The sequence below is a fragment of the Syngnathus leptorhynchus genome, chromosome 20, assembly GCF_054491065.1.
Source record: "Syngnathus leptorhynchus isolate UIUO chromosome 20, UIUO_Slep, whole genome shotgun sequence".
NCBI classification, from domain to species: Eukaryota; Metazoa; Chordata; class Actinopteri; order Syngnathiformes; family Syngnathidae; genus Syngnathus; species Syngnathus leptorhynchus.
In genome coordinates this window covers 2,099,355-2,123,761 of record NC_141214.1, presented here as the reverse complement: position 1 = coordinate 2,123,761, position 24,407 = coordinate 2,099,355, and the positions used below count along the sequence as shown (strand labels likewise).

Below are 24,407 nucleotides of genomic sequence, written 5' to 3'. Positions count from 1 at the left end.
TTCTGTCAGACGCTCCAAAAGTTTCATGGCAGATGGGTCCAAAGCAAACTTCTGTTCCCAAGCTGCAACTTTTGGAGAGCAATTTGTGAATTTGCCACTTTTTTTTTTAAAGAGACTTTGGCATGTAAACATGACATTTCACAGTTTCCAATGATTTATCGTATTATAAAAGTGCATCGTTTTTAATATCACTATCCAATTTGAAACAGAAGCAAAAAAGCCTTACATAAAAAAGTTTGGCGAACATTCTGGAAAAAAATATCCCATCTTTTTCAGGCAGGTTATTTAACTCACAATGCTTTTTTTTGTGTGTGTGTAATCTGAAAACCGCACATGGTTATGTCATCAGTGCTGAGGTTTTACACCATCTCTTCATTTTTCACATGCACACACACACGAGCGAGAAAGGGCGGGTACCCAGGCAGAAGATAAATACCTCCACGTTGATCCATCCTCAGTCTAACAAAGTGTAGCCATGGAATGCAAAGGTGTGTGCGTGCTGATCCTCGGGCTGATGTTGGTCAACTGCTCACTCCAGCAAACTCCACCAAAGAAGAAGCCTGTACGAAAAGGTACTTTGCATTAAAAAAAAAAAAAAACCACTTACCAACACTGTGAAATTTATCATTCATGTTTTTCCATCACTAACTTCATATGATCATGTGACTTTTTTTTTTTGCATGTTGAAATTAGACAATAATGCAGCAATTGAGGATCTACAGAAACAGATTAACGACATTGTGGAGGAACTCGCCGTTCTGAAGGAAGAACAAGCCTTCCAGAGAGGTAAAAAAACCAAGACTAAATCTGTTTAAAAAAAAAAAAGTTAGTCGAATTCTGTTGTAATTCACTGTGTATTGGCATTTGAATGATCATATCTGCACTTTTGTTCATATAAATCATTTTTTCTATATAGTGTGTTTAAGGGGCACAAAGATAAACGACAAGTGCGTCTTGGCCAACCCAGAGAAGAAGTCTTACCAGGCAGCCAGCGAGCACTGCAACGCGCTGGGCGGCATCCTGGCCACCCCAACATCGGCCCAAGCCAACGCCATGCTGACAGACTACCTCCGCCTCAGCGTGGGCAGAGACGAGCAGGTGTGGCTGGGCATCAACGACAGGGAGACCGAAGACACTTGGGCCGACCAGACCGGCACCATTATCCAGTTCAGCAACTGGGACACGTCCAACAGCCGTGCCCGTCAGCCAGATGGCGGCAAGTCCCAGAACTGTGCCGTGCTGTCGGAGGTCGCCGACGGGAAGTGGTTTGATGAGAACTGCCGTGACGAGAAGGCCTCCGTGTGCCAGTTCAAAATTGTGTGATCGTGCCGGAAAATTGAAAATAGTTGCTTTTGTGTGTACTTCTGCTGCAATGCCACTTTACCTTCTTTTGAAAAAGAGGCTTTTTTTATGTCTGGTTCTGCAATTGGACTCATTCACTGTCTGTTTGCAGTGGTTGGAATTTTTCATTCTTTGTGCTCCAACCGCAATTTTTAAAATACCACTATCACTCTATAGCAGCATTATCTATCAAAGCTGTTTTTACCGAGGTACGCATTCAGTGTTTATGGTCGTAGCACTTGAATGTCATTTAAGATGAACTGACTAATGGAGATCATCCAATATAAATTGGGTCTGACGAGACAAGCCGCAAAGTCACATCAAAAACTATTTTAACGTGCCTGTCAAAACTGTATTATGCTGCATTCTGTATTTCACTGACAAGTCTCACAATGAGCCTAAAGAATATTCTTATTTTTTCCTATTTTCCTTCTAAATACAGAAGTTAGCTTGATGCCAAATAACCTAAACCTAAATAAAAGCACATTGTCTACCTATTTTTTTTCTTTTCTTCATTTAAACTATGTAAACGTGGACTGCTGCAACTGCCATTAGTTCTTCTTCCCACTTCCCTTCCATGTTTGTGATGGAGCCCGTTTTTGTGGTTGAAATAGTTTTCTCAATCCAGAATTGAAAACCTCAGTGTTGCTTCAGTCCAATAAAGGCAGTGTTCCCCTCAAATTTATTGTTTAAAAAAAGTAATTACAGATAAAAAATAATAATAAAAAAAACAGACTAAAAACATAATTTCCCTGCTCCAAAACCCAAACCACATGGGCAGAGAGAATAAAAAAATATGAAGCAACATTAAAAAACTAAAAGTTCTCAGATCCTCTTCTGGAAGCTTTTAAAAATTCCGATAAAACTCAAGTGTTTCAACTGAATTCCCTGAGCGTGACTTATAGGCACAGAAGTTCCCATCTCTGAGAAGTAACAAGAATTAAAATCATCATTGGGCATTTTACGTCCTACAAGTACTCCTCTGATGTTGGCGGTTGCAGTTCCATGTCGGCGCCGGACAATCGGATGGTGTTTATATCTCCCGTGTTTTTGAACGTGTAGAGTTCGTTATCCACCATTCGGCGGTCATGGAATCCCAGGCTGTCCTGCCGGTCAATGGGCGTGCGCGGACGAGGCGGGATGAACGACTGGGACGGGTCCAGGAACGTATCGAAGTGGTCTACCTCGGGCTCGGGCTCCGGTTCGCTGATGACCGGCAGCTCGGAGGGGCCCGTGAACGTTTGGTAAGAGTCCAACTGCATTCCTTTGAAATGATCTTGCATGCTGTCCGCGTAGCTGGAGTCGCCCAGAAGGTGACCGTAGACCATGGTCTCATCTATGGAGGCGTACACGTGGGAGTCGTTTTCCGACCTGGCTTTGCTGAATTTCCTGTCGCCGGGTCGGAACATATTCCCTCTGCCAATGTAGATGGATGCCTCTTTGTCCTTGATTGCTTTTTTCTTTTTCCTGTTTGAAAAAAAAGAAAACAGAATTTCCCATTGACGTAAATTGAAATGCTATTGATCCGTTCCAGATAAAGTAAAATAGCCAACCGCATTGGCGCAATTGTGTTTTATTTTTGGGTCTTGCTCACCTAATAAAGAAGCAGACGACTGCCAAGATGATGAGGAAAAGCAGAAGTGCTCCTGCTATCCCGAGAAGGATTGCTAAAAGATCTGTGAAAGCAAAATATTTATTTTTTTTCCATTCATTTTATGCAGTCATAATAGACCCAAGTGAAAATTTTCTTACTGGTCTTTGGTTCTAAAACTATTTTGGTGACTGCCCCAAAGTTTCCATCATCTGGTATACAGTTGGACATGTTGAGATAAAAGCTGCGCGGCACCAGTAACACCTCGTCGGTCTTCTCGTCCTCCCGGCGGCTCAGGATCTCCTCCTCAGAGTCCAGCATCTTGACTTTGATAGCCGTGTGTCGGTCGTTGCATTTGGGCTGGCTGACCTTGACAAACTGGACCTGAGCCTTGTACCCGCTCGGCAAAGAGACGATCCAGGACACTGTGGACGAAGGCCTCATTCCTTTGGGCCAGTTGGGAGTGGCCAGCAGGGTTGGAGAAGACATTTGTGGGCTGACTTGATAAATGATGGTCTCTGAAAAATAGCACAACCAAGGGAAATCAGGAAGCTATTTTGAGTGCAGGTGCAGAGAGACAGAGACATGATTTTGGAAAAGTGTTAAATTAATGTGAAATTGCATTACAGCCCAAAAATATATATTATATTTAAATAAATATATAAAAAAGTAGTGCTTTGAAATTACTTAGCAACATATTGAAACTATGTTAAAGTGAGGGGAGGAGCTACAGTGAGCACTAAATGGTGCTTTGCTGCCCTCTTGTGTCACTTATGAGTAACTGCAAACATTCAAATCCTTACCAGGGATTTCTTTAGTGAAGGTGGCATTAAGAAAAGGCTCTTTCCTCTTGCTGAAATCTGGAGTCGTGGCTGTGATGGAGATGTTGGCGTGCACCTGAAGTTTCTGGATGTTCCCGTCGTAGCAGAAATCTCCCACAGAGAAGCCTTGGCTCTCCTCCACGTGTAGCGAGACAGAAGCGTTGCACTTCTGGCCTGGTACTGACTGTTGAAGACTTCCTGATGGTGATACGAGGTCGATGGTTCGGTCCTGAGGGATTACCAGGTGCCAGGTAAAGCTATGGAGGGGCATCCGTAGACAGGAATCCAACGTGGGCACCGTGAGGAGGCTCTCGGGGCAGGAAGCCGTATTGTGACAATCTGCTTTTGATAAATATTATTAGTTAGAAAGAATCACGTGACTTATTGCAAAAAAAAAAAAAAAACCTCTTACCGATAACTTGACTTGCGGTCAATTGCACATCATCATTGGGACAGTCGAGGAAAGATAAGTCAGCCTTAGTGCCTGCTGGGACTTTTATTTTTTTCGAAATCTCAGAGTTAACGCTCATCTCGCAGTAGGGATCGGAACCCACTTTCTCAATCTGCAAGGAGACTTTTGGCTGTTTGCTCAGGTCCACTGTGCACAGAACTGAGGAGGGGGAAACAAAACAAAACAATCAATTACACAAAAGCACTTTTGGTTTAATATCTGGATATATTAAAAAAAAATAATAATAAAATAAAATAGATCAAACCTGGGTGACCACTTCTCATAACAGACACGCTGTATTTCAAAGTGAGTCCTTGCAAGGTTCTGTTCGTTTCACAATTCTTCAGCACCATTTGAAAATCGCCCTGCTGATGCTCCGGCTGCTTTTCAGTCAGCCCCGTATTGATCACCTTCTTGTCCTGTTTCCTGTACATCACTTCTACGTTCTTGCCGAGACACTCCGGAGCCGTATGACTGTGAAAATGGACGCTATAATTGTGCATGCCGGGCACCACAAAGTCCCACTGCGTCTGTTGGTCGTCAGGGAAATCGTTGGGATAATTGGCCGAGATGAAGGTTGTGTTGGAGACGCCTCGTGGTAGGTTGACCTTCACGATAGCCACCGCTGAAAACCAAAGTGGGAAATATTTGGGTTCTTAACATAAGATGGGAATGTAAAATTAGCAGATCCACTTACTGCTGGTCTCAGGTCCAACACTTAGTTTAAAGTCAACCGGATCCATCTTATTATCTCCAGGAACCTGGAGAGAAACTCGACCCTTGTAGCGCACCTGAACACTCGTGACAGAACCTCCCTTGCAGAAGGTTCCGATGTTGGCAGGGCCCGTTCGCAGATATGTAACGAGAACATAGGTGTGCTCATCCGGACACGTTTCTCCATTAGCAATCTGCTGCATTCCTGGCTCGGGGAAGTCCAGCTGGAAAGCCCGAGTCGAGCTAACTTTCAGATCCCAGGTGAAGGTTCGGTTGAAATCGGGGAAAAGCGACGACTCAGCCTGGACAATATCGCCGGAGCAGGAAGTCGCTGTGCAGTCTGGAATTGCAGGAAAACGTAAGTGCTGTTAAATTGAAACAGATTGGTGTCAATAAAGATTTCAAATATTGTCGAGATGTTTACCTAGCGGGATTTCAGCTAGCTTAGTGCTTGCTTATGTAAATCCATAGTGTCTTTCATACAAAGTGAAGAAAGTCATGGTGCACTTGTAGACATGTTTCAAGTGTGCTTTAAAAAAAAAAAAAAAGTGATGATATCGGCCTACCAATTTCTCTGTTGATCTCCACATTGAAGATCTCCTCAGGGTGAGGACAAGTGAAGTCCAAGGAGGTGTTACGAGATTCTCGCAGGATTAGACTTTTTTCGTTACAGGTCTGTTTTGGGATTGTTTTCATGCACACGTTGCAGTCAGGGTCGACTGTGTCCCTGCTGATAACAATAATGGTGTCCGGGTCAGGGGTCACAGACATCATTCTTCCAGCTGATATGAAAGGAAACATAAAAGAGACTGTAAGCATTGGATTTCTCACACGACGAGGACAAATCAGAATGAAGCCATTTGCCTCTGGGTGCAGCTTTAGTTGTAAAAATGGTCCTGTCCATGTCTTCTCCTTGAGGGACCTCCACGGTCACGGCAGTCGTTCCGAGGAGATCCAGACGTGATAGCGGTCCGCCTCTGCAGTATCTGTTGGTTTTGATTTGCCCGTTGCTTCTTGTTGTGCTCACAGAGTACTGGGGTCCTTCTTGACATTCGTCTTGCGCCGCTATCTGCTTCAGGTTCTCCCGAGGTAGCTCCAAGGTCAAGACTGTCCTGTCTGGGACACTAATATCCCATTTTAGAGTTCTTCTGAAGTCCTTCCAGGTGTTTGGATTCAGCTCTCCTGCAGTAGGCGTGCATGAGCTCTGGGTACATTCTGAAAAAAAAAAGAAGATATTATATAAAGAAATATTAAAACTCAACAAAGGACTCACCTATTGTGGTTTTCACCTCCACACTGTACGAATCTTGAGGTTTGAGGCAGCTGAACTCCAGCGCCAGATTTTGGACATCAGTCAGGGTCTTCTCGGTCTGGCTGCAAGTGCGAGCCGAGTCAACCCCGGTACACAGCTCGCATTCCGTTTCCTGCGAGAACCTACTCAGCACTATAGTCGTGCTAGAATCCACCGTCACGACCACCGTTCGGCCTTCTAAAAAAAAATGAAACGAAGGATATTTGTCAGACTAGGCAACCCAATTAAGGCACACGTGTCTTTACTGACAGCATCTAAGAGGTCATTAATAATTCAGAATATGGTTGGAGTCTGATATGTTTGTATGAAATGGCACCATGATGTGAAATATTCTTACTTAGTGGTCCAGCAGTGGCCTGGAAGAGCACAGGCTCCACCTGGGTTTTTGGTGTAACTTGCAGAGACACGACAGCTTGATCCAGCAGGTCTAAATGGGTCACAGAACCCGCTTTGCAGTAGCGAGCCTCAGCTTCAAATGTGGTCACTGAATACTGATATCCATTATTGCATGGCTGTGACGTTTCCCGCAGCCCCTCTCCGAGGACATCCAAACCCACGACTGTCTTTTCAGGCGCCTTGATGGTCCAGATGAATGTTCTGGGGAAGTCGTTGAAGAGAGAGGGCTGCGTTTCTATTGTTGAAGGCTTGCAGGTGTCTTTTGTGCATTCTGCAGAAGAGAAAAAAAAAAACAATTAGCACAAGAAGCTAATATTCGCACTATGATTATTTACTCACCGATGAGCTGATTGATAGTGACCGAGTAAAACTGTTCAGTGGGGCAGTTGAAGAGCACCTCGACTTCCTTCTCAGGCTCCAGAGCAAGAATGGAATCGCACGTTTGCGTGTCGTTGACCCCGGCGACGATACACACCGTACACTCGTCTGCAGCCGGGCTACTCGACACCGTCACCGATGTGCCTTTGTCCGAGCGGACTGTCAACTGGATGCATTCTGATGAAACGGATCGGAGGGAGTCAGATGATGCAAGAAAAGGAAATAGAGAAGTGACAAAACAATAGAAAAGATTAGCAGCGTTGCTCCTCACATCCATACATAAATATGCTGGAAAATATGCTGACATTTATAAACTCAATATATTATCCAATATAACAATTGTAGTGCATATTTTGCCATTTTAATAGCGATTTATTGTGAGGGGAAAAAAATTATATAATTATAGTGTTAATAATACAAAGTTAAATCTAAAGCCTAGAATACAAAGGGGCAGCTTCTGCTCCACAGAAGGACAGTCACAACTCTGTAGCAGATTGCAGGTCAATTATTAATGAGATGATCAATTCGAGCCTCCAAGGTAGCGCCATAAATGCCCCATGAATTTTTTAAAGCGGAAGGTCTATGTGTCAAAGTAAATATCTCGACTCGATCACATATTTCCCCTGGCGCGGTGTTGTTGTTTTTTTTTTATGAGATCCAACAGCAGCATTTATTGCGCATTCCAAATGTTTGCTTTCAGTTGCACCAAACTACGGCGTGACCCAATTAAACGTTTCAACACACACATCTAGGAAGAACACGCAAAAGGACTTCATTGAGCAACAGAAAGCCTCACCTGATGATTGGAGAAAAATCAACAAGAAAAGTCCGAGCGGCATGTTCGCTTGTGCCTGCTGCAATCTTCCTTATTTCCAAAAGCGGTCCAGGATAAGGCGTTAATTTTTCCCCCCCAAAAGTTGCAGTGTGTCAAAGTCGAATTTTGGCTAGGTCCCGCATGACGACGCTGACAGGCAGCCACTTCCTGCTTACCTGAGTAATAGGGGCGTGGTCCGCGAACCGGGCTCGCTGACCTGTTCCAACCTGACAGGTGAGCTCACACGCCTGACTAAATACAACTCGGATACGCACCGCGTAAAAGAACCCTTCCCACAATGGCTTTACTATTTATAAGCACTGAAATTTGCCTGCGATGGTTGTCACAGTGCGCTTACAACAGCACGCAGGGTGTGGACGATGAAGCCTTGACGCGCGCGCACGCGCACAAACGGATAAAAAAAAAAAGAGGGCTTGTTGATATTTAAGTCGAGTTGATTTCAAAAGAAATGCAAAGACTTCTGCTCGAATAAAAATGTCTTTTTGATGCTTCGAAGATGAAAGAGCAAAGGAACAAAAGAGATTGACAGATACAGTCTGAACCAAAAGTATTGGAACGGCAAGGTCAACTATTTTGTTTTTCTTTTTTGGGTAAAAAATATACTATTCTAATACCATACCATACCATACCATAATGGCCAAAATGAGATTGTATGAGGAGCATTTTATTGCAGCAAAAATCATCCAAAATGTGTTTGATGAATTTCCCTCCCAGCACAGCAGAAGCTTCCCTCCTGCCTCCACATGCCACATAACGGAGACATTCCTGTATGGAAACATACCTGAGGGCAAGACTACTCACCACACACATACACACATTCAGTATAAATAAACAGATCACGTGTGTGTTATATTTGCATCGTGAATGTTTTCTTTTGAGTCTGAACAAATGTGTCTTTTCAATGACATTGTAGCAGTTTGTACTTTTCCAAAGTGCACACTGACACACTTTTTTTTTTGTTGAACCAGTCCGACAACATGCAGATTTGGTGGCTCCATGTGTTGCGCCTGCAAACAAGGGAGCTCACTCAGTGAAGAATCAGCAGCTGTCACCAATCCCTTCCCCTCCCATGTTAGTGTAAAAGTGGGGCAAGACCACATGTGCTTGCGAGGGCTACGACTTTGCATGTTTTCATACCAAGGAATAAGGTTTCATGGCAAATGTTTCTTTCCCACACTCAGATGGATCTTCTGCAGCTGAGATGGCTTCACAGAGTCAAATTTGGCTACATACTCATAAACATTAGAAATGATGTGAGTTAGTGAACACACCACATGAGGGCAGTCAGTCACATAGGATTGTAGAAGTGCAGTTTGCAACATGGATTCAGATCCCACTCGGTGGTGTGAAAGGTCGTCTGTCTCCTATATGTGGCCTGTGATTGACGGCGTGGCAAACAATCCAGGTTGTGGCCTGCCATAAGATAGAAAAGTGAAAAATACTTTTACACAATCTCATATAAGGTCATTTTTTGCTGATTTTGGAAATGGGATTCCAACAATTAATACGATTAATCCACGAGTGATGACTTTTGTAAATACAGGTTACAGTGTGTGTGCATTTTATGCTAAGCTCAGCTCACCATTTTAGAAAAAACAAAACAACAGGGATAAAATGCTCACAACTGACCCCTCCCTGCCCAGTGAAACCAAGTGCACCAGCTCTCCTTCCAGCTGTCTGTACAAAATTAAACCCCCCCGACTGTCAAGATAGACGCCTCACGTAGGAAAGACAGCTTGGAAAAGGAGCAAATGGACACCAGTAGTGGTTCACAATTTGATTTTGGTAAGATGGAAGCACTGTTGTATGATATTCACCTCACAACTACTCCCTCAAGGAATGATTTAAAAAAAAATCTTGCTTGTTGTTTGCAGGTCATTGTGCAAAATGCAATAAAGAAGTGTTTGGTGCAGGGAAGGCCTGCCGGGCTTTGGGACAACTATTCCATCAAACATGTTTCACATGCAGTGTTTGTGGTGAGTGCATCCACTATTTATACAGACAGTCTGACAAATGTCTTTTCAAAGTAGAATACACAGGAAACATAACGTTGTTTATCATTACACAAATAGTTTTTACTCCCGAATATCTAATAAGTATAGATTCTTTTCAATCTTATTACTTTGTGCAAGTGTACTTAATGTTATGGTCATTATGAGTCTATTTCTATTTTCCCCAGTATGTTATTGAAGAATAAATGAAATTAAATGAAACGTAGCCTCCTCGTGTTCACTTTGATTTAGTAAAGTCAATTTGTTTCTCATTAGATAAACGACTTCAAGGGAAACCGTTCTATACAGTGACTGGAATGATCTATTGTGAGGAGGATTTTTTGGTAGGTCCACGCTTGAACTGTTTCAATTATTCTTTTGGCTCATTATCCCATTGGACAATCATGACTAATATGACCATATGGTAAATCCTGTGCAAAACAGTACAGAGCACAAGTGATGCTTTCTACATGGATTACAATAAGTCCAGTGTTTTTTTTCTTTCTTCACATTTCATTTCTTGCATCTGTAAAAATAGAGCTCATTTGACTTGCCAAATAGCTCCAGTTTTATCTCATTTATCCAAAAGGAAATGTCCCCAGAAGCGTGACTTATGTTATTTTAGTGAGCATTGTGTACATTTTTTAATGAAGTACAAGCAATATTCTCTCTGTGTATTGATGATAAAGTATAGTTTCTCTCTACGCAGTACTCGGGAGTTCATCCATCCCCTGAAGTCTGTTACAGCTGTGATCAGATCATCACAGATATGGTAAGGGATGCAAGAGATTTATGTTTGTGTGCAGGATTCATATTCAATATGTGTGCACCATCAGGTTGTCCAGGCTCGTGGGAAGACGTACCACTCGGCCTGCTTCCGCTGTGCTCTTTGCAAACAGAGCTTGGAGGATGCGCCCTTCACCGTGGGCCCTGACCAGAAGCTTTACTGTATTGACGATTACCACAAGTAAGTATAATTGCTATTTACTGTCTTAATGAACATGGGCTCGCAGCCAGTTATTGGTAGCTGGAAGTCAGTAGAAGCAAAACAGGTTTAACATGTAATGGCTGTTGGTGGTTTCAGGGTGCAGGCTCCTTGCTGCGCCGCTTGCAATAAGCCCATACTACCAACTGAGGTGGGCCTTCAAGAAGTCATTTGTCACACTTCTGAATCTATTATTTTCAAGATTTGCTTGATATCATTGTTTACAGGGATGCACAGAGTCTATTCGAGTGGTTTCGTTGAACAAAAACTACCATGCAGAGTGCTACGGATGTGAGGTTGACTTTGTTTGAAGATAAGATTGTTGCATTTAAAATAAACTAGATCATATTAAATATTGTGTCTTGTTTAATTTTGTTTATTTTTGTCTTTGATTCTTTGATCACCTTTGATGACAGCATCAAATAATATCATTGTATCCCAAATCTTTTTGGAATGTTTTGTTGTAGCGCCACCCTGTGGTGCTATTTGCAACACACACTTTGCCGTCCCGGAAGACAGCGTTGTGGAAATGAAGAAGATAAGACAGCAATGGAAATGGCGTCAGTCACGGTCCGTGGCTGTGCTCTCTGCACGGTAACTTTGTTGAACTTTGCCTTTGTTTTTTTATCTGGTGCAGATTTTATTCGCTTCATATCATTCCGAGCCATCTACCATAACATCACCGGAGAGACGACACTTTGCCAAGGTAAAAGTTTCTCAAGTGTCACTGCCAAGCGATCGGAAAACTTTGCACAAAGTGTGCACAATTCATTTGTCACAATCAATTGACATTTTAGATCAGATGAAAAATGTTTTAGTCTTTTCAATAGTCATTTGTGCCTCTGCTGACATGATAAACATTCCTAAAATTATTGAATAAATCATATTTTTAAATAATATGCAAAATTAGACATTGGATTTAAAAGACTCAAGTAGTGATGTCACGATGAGCCTGTGCAATACTGTGTCCTAAAAGAACATGCTGAGACTACAGTTAGATTGTTAGGATGTTCATCTTTTGTGCATAATATGTGCATATAATATTGGGTTATTACAATTCATTAATTAACATCACTGCCAAATTGTCAATATATTACAATACTTCCATGTACTGGATTATTGTGGCATCATTTAAATTAGACTAGAATTGTTTAGTTTATCATTAATTTGCAATTAGAAGAGAATATTTCTGCTGTGACAACGTAATTTTCAATCATTTTTTTCACCCACCTTCTAAGACTCCATCCCATGGTCAGAGGCACTACAAGATGGCTCTGTCCTCAAGTCTCTGGTCATGGATGCGGCTCTGCTGGCTCTTTTCACCGTGCAGCACAGTCTGCTTGCATGGCTGCCTGTCAAACAGGCCTGCCAGTCCATCCTGGGCTCCCTGAACAGAACTGCGTACTGTTTCACCACTGCACTGGCTCTGCAGGTACTGCAGCTCACGCCAGACTCGGCCATTATAACTCGTTATTTGATCCAATTCTTCTATTTCCACTCTTAGATCTTGATGCATTACTGGCAGCCTGTAACTGGCGCCCCCTGTCTGTGGTCAGTGCGCCATCCACCTTGGAGTGTGTGGTTCCCTCTCCTCTGTTTCACTGTGCACTTCTTTTGCTGGGCCATCATCTGCACCATCCTCATGATGTTTGACTACCCAGAACTTCTGGGCATTAAGCAGGTAAACTCATATGAGAAAGATTTTGTATATTCAGTTTTGTAGCAAATACATTCCAATGGATAAATACCAAACAGCAACGACCGTGACTCTTCTTGCATAGGTGTACTACCAATGTTTGGGTATGGGCGAGCCGCTGTCCTACAAATCATCCCAGGCCCAACGCTTCCTCTCTCACTTCCGCCATCCGGTGTGTCTGGAACTTGGCGTTGTGCTGTGGCTCCTGCCAGCTTTATCCCTGGACAGGCTGCTCCTGGCATTAACGATGTCAGTCTACCTGGCGCTGGCACACTCGCTGGACAAACAGGATTTAGCTTTCCTTTGCGACCAGCTTAAGAGCAAGTTTCAGCTCCTTACCGAGCCGGACCGGGCCAAAGCCCCAACCGCCAGCCTTGACAGCAAGCACAAGGAGAAGTGAAAGTAATCCTACTACTGTGACCTGGAGCCAACTTAACCTAAAACACTGTCTTTAAACTAACTGATGTCTCTCCTGGACTTGGAAGACCCTCTGTGATGTTTTTTTGCATCTTCTTGATGTCTTAGTCCATTTGCTGTTGAACAAAAGGAGGATTCAGTTACAAAATGTGATTTATAGTTCACCCGGAGAAACCAGAACAAATCTTTTTTTTTTCCCTCAATATGCATTTCTGAATAACTAATGGTGATTGGTTAATGGTGATATCATAGGCTGTAATTTTTTTATTGTTTAATTTTGTAATTTTTCTATTGTTTATTAAAAGCTGCTGCTGACCTCTGAACCCTTGTTTTTTTTAAAAAAACATACCACACTGTAGTTGTTTAAAAAATAGTGCATTATAATTCATTCTGCAGTCTTTTAATAGTGCCATTTTTTTGGTTCCAGTCCAGATCCTGATTCTTTCTGCAACTTACTCCTTTAGCTCTGCCCCCCACCTCGACCTCTTTCATCCTCAATCTCTTCCAATTAGACAGCGGTAAGAGACGTGTGTGCATGTGTTGGGGGGGGTTAGAGCCCGGCCGGGGCAGACGGCTGTGCTCTTTAAACGCCTTTCTTAGGTCCAGCAATATGGTGCTCGCCACTTAACTCTACAGATGGAATTGAACGTAATTATCGGATTAGTGTCCTGGTCCTTAGAACCTGGCAATATGTACTGTACTCCAGTGATGGTGCTCTGTTGAGTGGGACCTAAAAGTACGACTGACAGTTTTGTTTTTGTTGGTCGGGGGTGAATTATTTTGAAGAGCACGGCAAAGTGGATCCAGCAATTGTACCAAAACAAAGCAGGCTTCTCGTAAGTACCTTTCACATTCAACTGTTGATAATTTGATGGTTTATGCAGAAAATAAATCCTGTCATTAAAAAAAAATGCTTCTTTGTACTGTTAGTTTGATTTGGTGTAAAAATGTCTTGTAGCGTTCCAAGAAGTGTAGAGCTTAATTACAGGAGACGAAGCTTCTTGTATAACGCAGTGCAGTTCTACACAAATGTAAACAACAGCATTAAAAGTCGAAATTAAAACGGAGCTTTATTTTTTTTACATGTATTAATTTGTTTACATGGCCAAAATGATGTGAATCTCTAAGATTGAACTGATTTCTCATTTCTGCAGCCCACTCACACAGGCCCAAGACCTGCTGCGTTTCTGTTATGTCTGTCTCCTCTCTTCCGGAATGGAAGCAACTCCTCTTGGAGAGAAAGAGGCGAGAAGAAGAGCAACGGGAAAGGCGAGAAAAAGAAGAAGAGCAAAAGTTTGCCAACATGCCTGCCTGGAAGCGTGGCATCATTCAGCGAAGGAAAGCAAAGCAGGAAAAAGATATTCCCGTCTTGCCGCCGGACGCTCAACCACCTTCGGATCTACCGAGCGACACGGAGACCTCCGCAACTGTCAATCAGAGAAATGAACTCAGTCCGGAGCCGAGCCAATGGATGGATGGAGACCCCAAATTAGTGAGTCAGGTCTCCGTGGAAACCATAGTTCCGCTCCATGAAAACCCATTTATACTCACGCAGAGTATGTGGAGGAAGAGCAAGGAAGGCGATGGAGGTTTCCAGGAGAGGGGCAATGACTCGGAGGTCAAAGAAAAGGACAAACTGACCCCTAGGGGTCACGATGGGGAGACGGGAAGAGGAAGAAAAATAGAACAGAAAATAGAGAGATTTCGAGATTTGAGTGAAGGAAGAGACAAGGAGAGGAGCAGGGATAGGAGTCAAGGGAGAGATAATAACAAGGAGATTTGGAAAGAATCAGTCAAAGATGGAGCCAAGGAGAAGGAAGAAAATGAAAGAGATCCAGCAAATCCATTTTCCCCCATGGTCCCTTGTCTTCGAACGATCCGCGCCGACAATATCATCATCATTGAACAGAATCGTAGAGGCAGTGATGAAATCAGAACAAAATGGCGGGAGGTGGAGGAGCCCGAGGAGGACTCGCAAGGAAAGAGAGGGATGAAGATGGACCTCAGGGAGATCCTGGCAGGGGGTGCGAGCGTGACAGAGATCCGAGCCTCTGATGTTCTGATCATAAAGCCCACGACTGCCGTGGAGGAACGCTCGTCGGGAGGGGGAGGAGCCAACCCCAATGAAAAAGAAAGACCAAGCGGCCCAGAAACAGTCATGAAGGACAGCTTGGATGACAACGTGTTTTATGAACGCGGTGGGAGGGTTAGCCAGCTGCTCACTAAATTCGGGGAGCTCCGTAAACCTCCATCTAGATCCAAAAGTTCGGATAATTTCCTCAGGCCAGGTAGAAGGAAAAATTCACAGGACAACAACGAACAAACATCTGACAATTTGCTCAAAGGTGTGCCAAAGCGTTCATTTAGCTTCTCCGATAGGGTCGTGTGTGCTAAGGAAAATGGTTTGGATCCAGATGGCTACTTTGAAAGGAAACGACGGGAGAGGATACATTCAGACAGAAGCGGGAAGGAAATCCCAGCAATGTGTAAAAAAGACAAGTATGGAAAGCAAAATGATGGCCAATTAGAAAAAGAAGATCAGAGTCACGCGATCCAGAAAAGATCCGATCCGGCGATGGGATTCCAAAACAGGAGTGAAGTCAAAAAATCTGACCCGGTCGAAAGGAGGCCAACAGGTGATGAAGATAGAGAAGGTTTCACAACCGCATCTGTAAAAAGCACTGAGGGAATTTCATTCGCTAGAAGAATCCCCATCCGGCAAGATGGAAAATCCAAGATGGCTGAAAGAGAGGCCGGCGCCGAATGGGAGCTTTTGTCCCATCACACAGAAGAACTCATCAGCAAAATCGAGAAAATCATCGACGAACCGCCTTACAGGAATGAAGCCTATGAAGTCGCCCCCAGATCTCCAAAAATGGGGAACCCCCCAGGTCCCTTAGAAATCCAGATCCCCAGGACCGTGTTTTACGTCGCGGAGGAGATGGCCAGAAAAAAAACCACAGGTCAAAGCAAGGAAGGGAAAGACTCTGAAGAAGGAGTGGAGAGGAGGGATAGCTGGAGGCTCGGAAAACCCGTCAGCCGCATCGAGTCCCTGCGTGAGAAAATGAGACAAAAAGAACAAGAGAGGCTCAAACAAAATGGAGGTGAAAGTACCTGTGAGGAACCAGAAAAAGACAAAGAGCAGAAGAGGATGACTGAAGCAGACACATCGCTTCAGACATCCGGGTCTGCCTTTGACATCACGCAGGAAGTCGACGTGTTGAAAAACTGCCCTCATCTTCCTGTTTCTGTTCTAGACTCACCCACAGCCGCTGAAGAGGAAGTCAGTAGCGGCTTCGACGTCGCTCCGTCCCAAGACTGCGACCGATGTCTTCAAAAATCCGACGCTTTAAAAGATGCAGACCGACAAGTGACCCAACAAAGGAGCCAACACCCCAACCAGGAAGGAAAACAAGAGGACGCAAAGGACTGTGACGTAAAGGTCAACGCATCATCTATCCAGCCTGGACAAGCTCCTTCACCTTCACCGCCGCATCCTAACTCCTTAGCAGAAATGAGCCGGATCTACAACTTGGAAACGGTTGGTTCCAGGTCAGGCTTGTGTTTAAGAGAAAGAAACGTAGACGTGTCATCGGTACATCTCATCAAGGTGAAGCCCCTCATCGATACCCACAAAGGAGATGGTCAAGGTGAAGACGCCTGTGGACTTAAAAGCATCCAACTTCAAATTGAGCAGTTTCAACTTAAAGAGCAGGAAGTGCTGACGTCTCAACATGTTTCCTCAAACTCCCCTTGTAAAGACAAAGAGGTCAAAGGATTCCGAAAGCATCAGATTGGTGAGATGGTTAAAGAAACATCAGAAATAAATCCCAAAGTGTGTCCCAGACGTGTTGCAGCTTCTCCAACATCTCATCTCAAACAACCCAACCCGATTAACAGCTCATACCACAAGAGCCAATCTGCAAAAGCCTCCGACGGTGCGCCAACTCCAGCCTCCTCGCCGTGTTCCACATCTCCAGCTGCCTCTCCGGCTCCATCACCGACATTCTTTACCATTCGCAGTGCCTCGAAGCGAGGGGCCACCATTACCATCACCCCGAAAAAAAACACAGGAACAGCAAAAACAACCGATACTAAAATCCCCCAGCCCACCCAACAAACCCAGACGGCATCCACTGAGCCCACAAAGAAAAAATATCCAGCGGTGGAGGAAATTGAAGTGATTGGGGGATATCAAAACCTGGAGAAGTCATGTCTCGTTCGGAGCAAAGGGACACCTAAAAGGGTAAGTATATGTAAAATCAATGATGTCATGGATGTAACCGAGAAAAAAAAATTATTAGCATAGTGATAGCATGTTCTGACAAATATCTACTGGAATTATGTTTTTTTTGCTTGAGTGGAATCGCCTTTTGCTGGGAGAACATCCTTGTCCAACCTCCGAGACACACCTAAGCTGGTTAAAGCCTTATCAAGCACGGCAGCATGATTCTTAGCTGCAGGGATCTGCTTTGCTACTTTGTTCTCTTTGTCATAGTTAACTATGAAAAAAAAAAAGTTTTATATTGAAAGTAAGTTGCACAATGATAATTGCCTGCCATGCAAATTGTTGTTTTGCAAATCCATGCTAGGCAACACATGATGTTTTACGGTCTCGCTGAAGTTCAAAATGTTCTTGGTTTGTTCCATCACATTCAAATGTCTTCCTGTTTCCTTTGCACCAATTTTGCCGTTTGTGCTGAGTCAGCTTTATTTATTTTGACACAGGCTTAACCCCTCTGGGCTATAGCAGGGTGTGACGGCTTTGTCCTTTTCTTTATGCTTCTTAGTACTTCTAGTTTTGTAGTTTTGCTAGTTCTGCACATCTTTTTGTTTAGTTCCATGAAATGTTCAAGCAACTATTGTTAGGTTGCATTACTTTGTCAGTTACCATAACATTGAAGCTGTGTAAACATTCACCAACCCCGCTGAACTTTGCCAGTCCTCCACCCTGTTCGAAAAATGTCATTTGTTTTCTATTTTTCGATCATGTTCACAGGGGAAGGTGTGTTTCGATGAGGACCGCCTAGAGCAAGTGTACGAGTACCCTTCTGAGACCTCCATGATGGTATCCACTCCTTACCCTCATGAAACGGGGAGGACCGAGACACCACAGGGAGAGGAACCCCAGGAAGACGAAGGAGAAGTGGATGGAGATGTCGTGTCTAAAGGCCCAAGGAATTTGGGGACTGCATTTGGACGGAGTCTAAGAGTGGGTCGGTGTCACTCTCTTTTCAAAAATCAGTAAGTAAAATACAATTTTAAAACACACATTATTTTCCTCTTATCTCTTCCAGATGAGTCGTGCCCTCGGTAAATGCCTGGCCAAGAAAAAAGCTCGTGCGATGCAATCAGGTGTTTTCATGAGGTTTTTGAATGTTTCAATAGATGTGTTGGAATGAGTCTTCTCCGTTGTACAGTTTGGTTTCTTCCTGTTGTTGATAGCAGAATTCAATTGAATTTTTTTAGAGGTCTAATATGAATTTCTGGCACATAATGTCATAGTTCACCAGCTGGTTTTGGTGCTCGGTGGCAAAAGATCACTTCTCTATGCAATCGACAAGGGTTGTTTTATTGTGTAGTCAAGATATTTGATAGAACTTCAATTTGTGGGATTAAGTCATTCCGTGATGTGTCAACTGAGTGCCTTGTGCCTGCTTTATATACTGAACCCCACACAAATGATATGCAAATTAGTTGACATATTGTATTTGTATGTATTTAATAAAAAAAAAAGAGATGTGTGACTGTTGTTTTAAAATGTTATAATAGTGGAAGAAGACAACAAATTTCAATACTGCTGTCAGAGTATTGGCTGTGTATTATTTACACAAAGTATTTGGAATTGTTTGTTTGTAAATGAACATGTTTGGTTGGTGAGACATGCATAAAGTCTGTACAGAACTCCACAAATTATTTCTATTTTTGAAATGGCTTGCTTGAAAAAAATATGTAATAAATATTTACAACATTTGTTTCCTTTGTTTGTTTCCGGTAAAAAAGCGACACACCGTGGAGAAATGCGGTACTGCGGCTAGTTTTTTTTTTTTTTTAATATCCGTTTACGGAAACTACTTTGACGTCAACACGTGTGCAGACTTGTCTTGAGAGTTCGCCTCAGTACGTGAAGCATTGCATGCATACTCCTGCTTCCGAAATAACAACGACGCCGAGTGGGTAGGTCCGGTGTTGTTCTTTTTCTTTCTTTCCAACTGGACTCATACTTGTTCGATGAAGACTATTTTGCACATCCTCGATGGATCAAGGCTCACTTTTTATTATCTGAGCCCTGAACGACTTTGCTAAAGGGTGCGTGAGGTTCAGTAGGCCGAGAAGATTTTGCTCATGTGCTAAACACGTCTGACAGATGCCAAGGCGACTGCAGGCGTGATTGGAAGAAACATGATTTCCAGCAAAATCCAACCTGGAGCGTGGAGACAATGGCTCACGCGTGTAAGTATTTATTCATGTTCACGCCTTTGTGTACGAGTGAACGTGCATGCGGTGGGTTTAAATAAGTCTGCGGTCTTGAATTAACTGTGGTTGGCAAACTTTTTTTGCAGCAGCTATTTTTTTTTAAGCGGTCAAATGGGCCAGATTTTTAAAAAAATAAAATAGTCTTGGAAATAATTGGAATATAACTTATGGCCCAGACATGATGCAGATTTAGCTGAAAGAAATTTTTCATTTATAGTCCAGAACGTAAAAACGCCATATTGGGGTACACAAACTCATTAAATATATATTTAAAAAAAATGATACACAGATTCATAAGGTATAAGGAAATATAACCTTACTGAATAAAATGATCATATTAATTTCATTATTCCTTGTAAAATATTCAAATGAATTTGACTTACTTGCTAACTGCAAAACCTTTGACTTTTCCTCCAGGTGACATCCAGGCAGGAGCTGAGCATGTCCACTTTCGTGCCACCCCAGCCGGTGCCTCCTCTGAGTCAAACCTTGCAAGCCTACATGAGGAGCCTGGAGCCCCTCATACCCCCTGAAGAGCTTACCCACACCCGCAGGGTGATGCGGGACTTCGCCAGGCGTGGTGGTCTTGGTGCAGAGCTTCAGAAGGGCTTGGAAAGGAGGGCCAGAAACACAGAAAACTGGGTGTGTCTTTTGGTTTGAACTCACTGGGAAACTTGACAGGTGTTGCTGATTTATGTAAAGCACCCAAAAAAAATGCTCCGGAAGTATTCGAGTTGCCAATTCAAAATATTTTTTGATATATGTCCCCTGTAGATCACAGACTGGTGGGTCCAGTGGGCCTACTTGGAAAGTCGCTTGCCATTGCCTGTGCATTCCAACCCTGCTATTTCTCTTCCCAGGCGAGATTACAACGGCTGGAGGAGCCAACTTTTGTGCGTAAACACTCACTGCGCTCCTTACGCCATTGCTAAACTCCTTGCGAAAAAAATGGAGTGCATTGCAAAATAATGAGTCAATTATTTCTTTTCAGGTTTGCTTCTAAGCTGATTGTAGCAGTACTTGAATTTAAAGCCAAACTTGACGCGTAAGTCCTGAAAAGTTGCTGTCCTATATATTAAAATTAGCAAATAACCCTGCTTGATGTTTTGAAATGTGAATATTTCATATTTCTAAGTGTACTGTACTCAACCACACTGAGACTGCAGTAATCCTCTAATTACATTTGCTATTTGTGTGCACTGACCTTCAGCCCCATTGGCATGGCCTTGTATTCCTTTGCAGTATGATGTGAATCTGTGTCTAAATATACATAGCCATTTGTATTAGTATCAGTGTCAAGAATATATTAGTTTTTTTACAAGCTCTGTGGAATATGAGCTCTTTGTTTATGAAGACAAGTCATGCAGTATGTGGACAGGTTGCCGTGGTTTCCCCCGCCCTCACCTCTCTCTTTTCACACGCAAACGTGAACACTCAACTTGTGTGCATATTTCATTTACTCATTATTTTGACAGCTATAGTATGAAAAACAATATTTTTGTCAATACAGCACTTGCATTTAGATTTAGATTCAAAGAGTGAATCTCTCATTAAAAAAAATGTGAGGTTGAAATAAATAATTTCTAATTTTGTCTCAAAATTGTTCATGGGATGAAACAATTCTTTTCCAATTTCAATTTTATCCATTCATAGTTTATGCAACTTTTTTCTTTAGTCATAGAAAATGTGCATATTCAGCAAATACTGTTTGTGTTTGTGTTAGTGGCCGGCTGGCGTTAGAGTACATGCGAGGCAGGCCTCTATGCATGGAACTCTACCCGCTGCTCTTCTCCTCATGTCGCATCCCGGGCCCCAAACACGACTACGTGGCTCACCATGGGACCTCCCGACGGTCCCCGACGCACATCACTGTGGTCAGAAACTATCAGGTCAGCAAGGTTGCATATCATAATTTGCTCATTGTGTAAAATAGGAACCTTGAGCTATTTACTATTTATAGTAGGAAGGAAGTAAAAGATTTCAAATATTTTCCCCTCTCATGGTTCTTTCCTCCCGTGTCACCATCGGAACACAACATTTCTGAAAATACACATAATGGAGAAATATCGGTGAGGTTAAAAAGAAAAACAACCATTTTCTCCTGGTTCTAGTTTTTCCAGCTGGAGGTGTACAACAGTGACGGATCCCGACTGACGGAAAGCCAGATTCACGGGCAGCTCCTGAGGATCCGGTCTCAGTCCTGGAAGACTGATAAAGAGCCCATGGGCATCCTGACTAGCGACCATCGCCACACGTGGGGCCAGGCCTACAATCGCCTTCTCAGAGGTGGAATGTTGTAAAAAAAAAAAAAAATTGTCTTAACTTTTTATTTCATTTACCTATTTTTCATTATTTCCCTTGAAACAATATGCACAATTTTCTTAATTTTTGTATGCTCTTGTCACCCAGATAAATTAAATCGGGAATCAGTGCAGTCAATCGAGAGGGGACTTTTCTCATTATGTCTGGATTCTCCAGTTATGAGGATATCAGATGAAAAGTATGACAACACACACTCAAATTATACATGGGCTAAGTACCTTTTTTGAAGGAACATGCTGCAAATTTGATTGACAGATATGCCAGCCGCAAAGCAGCCCAGGTCCTGCACGGAGGCGGGACCTTCTCCAATAGTGGCAACCGTTGGTTTGACAAAACTCTGCAGGTGAGTGGCCAAGCTGCTTACTTCTGGGGAAAAAAAAAGGAGTTGAAAACACTGCTTTTGTGTTGCCTTTGCGTGTTTGTACAGTTTGTGATCGGCGAGGACGGCTCTTGGGGTCTTCTGTATGAACAAGCCACAGCTGAAGGTCCTCCCATTGCGACTCTGCTGGATTATGTCCTGCGTCACTGGTAAGATACATAATATTATTTTTTATCATTTATTCATGTTTGTGTATTTATATCTTTTTTTATATGAATGAACAATTTTTATTATCTGCAGTGAGGAACCAGACCCACGGAGGTCACCACTGGTCCCTCTTCCAATGCCCAAGAAGCTTTACTTTCATATAGACCGAGAAATCAAGAGAGACATCGAGAATGCCAAGCAGAACCTCGATATGTAAGTTGCGTACCTTGGATCGCAATTGTTGTTTGCAAACTGCCACTGCTGATAAGATCAAATCTTATCTGGCTCTGCTTTTGTTTTCACTTTCAAATTTAGATGGTGCTGTGCTAGTTTGAGGAAAGATCACATTGAAAAAAAATATTCAATTTACCATATTGTTGTTTCCAGATTGATCAATGACCTGGATGTGAATGTATTTAACTTTAAAAAGTTTGGCAAAGACCTCCCCAAGCGGCACAAATTAAGTCCCAACTCCTTCATCCAGTTGGCGCTGCAGCTGGCCTACTACAGGTAAAGACATTTGTCAATATTTGCAACAACTTGTGTTTATTGCTAAATGATACAATACAATAACTTTCGGGTTTGATCATTGACAAGAAAATGCCGAAAGACTGTCGACTAAAGTACACAAGCGGTTTTGCGTTTGTCTCCCGTGTGTGTCGGCAGAGTTCACGGCGACGTCTGCGCCACTTGCGACATTGCATCTCAGAGGATGTTTCGCAAAGGAAGAACCGAATACATCCGCTCGCCTTCTAACGAGATGCTTAAATTCATCCTTGCCTTTGTTGATCCATCCGCATCGGTGAGCAGACACGCGCGATTGATTGTGAGGGGGTTATTTTATTCTAATGAGGCTATTTTTGCAGCGGGAGGTCAAGCTCCAACTCCTGACAGAAGGCATTGACGCCTACTCGGCTCTGACTGACCAGGTAACCAAGCTATTTCAAATATTTTCCCGACTTAATCATAATAATTCCACGTTTGTATTCTACGCAGGTACTTAAAGGTCATGGCATAGACCGACATCTGCTAGGGCTCAAGTTGCAGGCTATCGAAGAGGGACTGAGCGTCCCCAAAATCTTCATGGATACTGCCTTTGGCCTGGCAACTCATTGGAAACTCCGAACTGGGCAGGTGTGGGCGTTTATTTGTCAAAGTGTAGACTTTTTGGTCAATAATTTGCTTTTCCAGATCTTATTTTCAGTTGTGAATGTCATTTTGAATGCTTGTCATGTGATTGAATATTTATTGCAGTATTTTGAACCTTTTCTAATCCAATTTTTCCTTTCAGGTGCCTGCAAACACAGACAGTGTGATGTGTTTTGGTCCCCTGGTTCCTGACGGTTACGCAATCTGTTACAACCCACAGTCTGACCACGTCCACTTTTCTATAACTGCTTTCAACTGCTGTGATGAAACAAATGCAGAAAAGCTGGGCGTTGCTGTGCGGGACACTCTGTGCCAACTGCACGACCTATTGGAGCCTACTGTGTAGAGCTGCAGCAGGCTAAGAGTATTCCAATTTTCACTCAAGTAAATGTACAAAATTGTTTATGAAGGGCTCCTTGTGGATGTTTTTTTTTTTTTTTTTTTTTTTTTTTTTTTTTTTTTTTTCCTCCATTGTTCATTCACAGGTGGACACATTAACACTTCAGCATCAATCGTGGACATAAAGCGTTTGTATATACAGTATGATTAATTGTTACCGCCATTAAGATTTGTAGGTTACTTGGTGTGATTGTGAAGGACCAAAATATGGAAAAGAAAAAAAAAATGTTGATGGTAACTGTTGAAGTTGCTTGAATTAAACTGATGTGGCCCAATTTGTTGGGCATGTATGCGCACACTTGCTGGTTGGTAATAAAGTTTCTCTTATTGCTCACTGACGAGGTGGTCTTTGTTTGTGTCTATTCTCATAATTTTGTCGTATCTCTCATGATGTTTTTACTTGTTTGATCAGCCTCTATGTATTGTTACATAAATATTGATTGTGGATTAAAAAAGTCCCCCATTTGATCATTAATCTATAGAATGGTTTACTAAAGTTTCTTTACAATATTTGAATTAAGTTTATTTATTTCTCAAAGCAAAACAAGAAGTCAAAATGCATGAAGTCAAATATATTCAAATCTAATTCTTTACAGTAGTAAGCGT

General features: G+C 42.8%; 6 protein-coding genes and 1 long non-coding RNA gene across 14 annotated transcripts; 5 read left to right on the top strand and 2 right to left on the bottom strand.

The window, feature by feature from the left end:
* The first annotated feature begins 475 nt into the window (after positions 1-475).
* clec3bb (C-type lectin domain family 3, member Bb) lies at positions 476-1,323 on the top strand. Its single transcript, XM_085900967.1, has 3 exons — positions 476-572; positions 694-786; positions 917-1,323. Exons 1-3 carry the CDS (start codon positions 476-478, stop codon positions 1,321-1,323), a joined length of 597 nt encoding a protein of 198 aa, XP_085757093.1.
* A 667-nt stretch (positions 1,324-1,990) lies between these two features.
* Positions 1,991-8,153, bottom strand: cdcp1b (CUB domain containing protein 1b). 3 transcript variants are annotated; one of them, XM_085900343.1, is made up of 14 exons: positions 7,995-8,140; positions 7,801-7,869; positions 6,966-7,181; positions 6,568-6,897; positions 6,192-6,407; positions 5,783-6,133; positions 5,485-5,700; positions 4,902-5,258; positions 4,470-4,829; positions 4,166-4,363; positions 3,736-4,095; positions 3,094-3,450; positions 2,936-3,017; positions 1,991-2,808 (listed from the first exon to the last, which is right to left on the bottom strand). In XM_085900343.1, the coding sequence occupies exons 2-14, from the start codon at positions 7,841-7,843 to the stop codon at positions 2,310-2,312; spliced, it is 3,585 nt and encodes a 1,194-aa protein (XP_085756469.1). In that variant the 5' UTR covers positions 7,844-7,869; positions 7,995-8,140; the 3' UTR covers positions 1,991-2,309. The 3 variants fall into 3 exon arrangements, with proteins under 3 accessions (XP_085756469.1, XP_085756468.1, XP_085756470.1); XM_085900342.1 differs by having other exon boundaries at positions 7,801-8,153; XM_085900344.1 differs by having other exon boundaries at positions 3,736-4,092; positions 7,801-8,151.
* On the top strand, positions 7,821-11,154 carry limd1b (LIM domains containing 1b). 4 transcript variants are annotated; one of them, XM_085900359.1, is made up of 9 exons: positions 7,821-8,910; positions 9,021-9,092; positions 9,483-9,624; positions 9,714-9,815; positions 10,107-10,174; positions 10,540-10,602; positions 10,667-10,797; positions 10,915-10,966; positions 11,043-11,154. In XM_085900359.1, exons 3-9 carry the CDS (start codon positions 9,591-9,593, stop codon positions 11,124-11,126), a joined length of 534 nt encoding a protein of 177 aa, XP_085756485.1. In that variant the 5' UTR covers positions 7,821-8,910; positions 9,021-9,092; positions 9,483-9,590; the 3' UTR covers positions 11,127-11,154. The 4 variants fall into 4 exon arrangements, with proteins under 4 accessions (XP_085756485.1, XP_085756482.1, XP_085756481.1 ...); XM_085900356.1 differs by having other exon boundaries at positions 7,821-8,429; positions 8,554-8,910; positions 10,915-11,148; XM_085900355.1 differs by having other exon boundaries at positions 10,915-11,148.
* On the bottom strand, positions 8,492-20,033 carry LOC147040754 (uncharacterized). Its single transcript, XR_015062873.1, has 3 exons — positions 19,789-20,033; positions 12,046-13,044; positions 8,492-9,252 (listed from the first exon to the last, which is right to left on the bottom strand). It is a non-coding gene; the product is annotated as an uncharacterized LOC147040754 (long non-coding RNA).
* On the top strand, positions 11,353-13,251 carry nrm (nurim). The gene is made up of 4 exons (XM_085900352.1): positions 11,353-11,521; positions 12,054-12,247; positions 12,320-12,496; positions 12,597-13,251. Exons 1-4 carry the CDS (start codon positions 11,365-11,367, stop codon positions 12,909-12,911), a joined length of 843 nt encoding a protein of 280 aa, XP_085756478.1. The 5' UTR covers positions 11,353-11,364; the 3' UTR covers positions 12,912-13,251.
* Positions 13,635-18,858, top strand: ppp1r18 (protein phosphatase 1, regulatory subunit 18). Of its 2 annotated transcripts, none has more exons than XM_085900882.1 (4): positions 13,635-13,764; positions 14,083-17,174; positions 17,928-18,140; positions 18,226-18,858. In XM_085900882.1, the coding sequence occupies exons 2-4, from the start codon at positions 14,121-14,123 to the stop codon at positions 18,328-18,330; spliced, it is 3,372 nt and encodes a 1,123-aa protein (XP_085757008.1). In that variant the 5' UTR covers positions 13,635-13,764; positions 14,083-14,120; the 3' UTR covers positions 18,331-18,858. The 2 variants fall into 2 exon arrangements, with proteins under 2 accessions (XP_085757008.1, XP_085757009.1); XM_085900883.1 differs by having other exon boundaries at positions 17,928-18,144.
* Positions 18,976-24,139, top strand: cratb (carnitine O-acetyltransferase b). 2 transcript variants are annotated; one of them, XM_085900346.1, is made up of 16 exons: positions 18,976-19,105; positions 19,296-19,381; positions 19,823-20,047; positions 20,180-20,298; positions 20,397-20,450; positions 21,129-21,294; positions 21,517-21,691; positions 21,815-21,905; positions 21,983-22,070; positions 22,155-22,255; positions 22,347-22,466; positions 22,641-22,763; positions 22,920-23,055; positions 23,120-23,182; positions 23,250-23,387; positions 23,545-24,139. In XM_085900346.1, exons 2-16 carry the CDS (start codon positions 19,331-19,333, stop codon positions 23,746-23,748), a joined length of 1,854 nt encoding a protein of 617 aa, XP_085756472.1. In that variant the 5' UTR covers positions 18,976-19,105; positions 19,296-19,330; the 3' UTR covers positions 23,749-24,139. The 2 variants fall into 2 exon arrangements, with proteins under 2 accessions (XP_085756472.1, XP_085756473.1); XM_085900347.1 differs by lacking the exon at positions 18,976-19,105 and having other exon boundaries at positions 19,112-19,381.
* Positions 24,140-24,407: the final 268 nt, after the last annotated feature.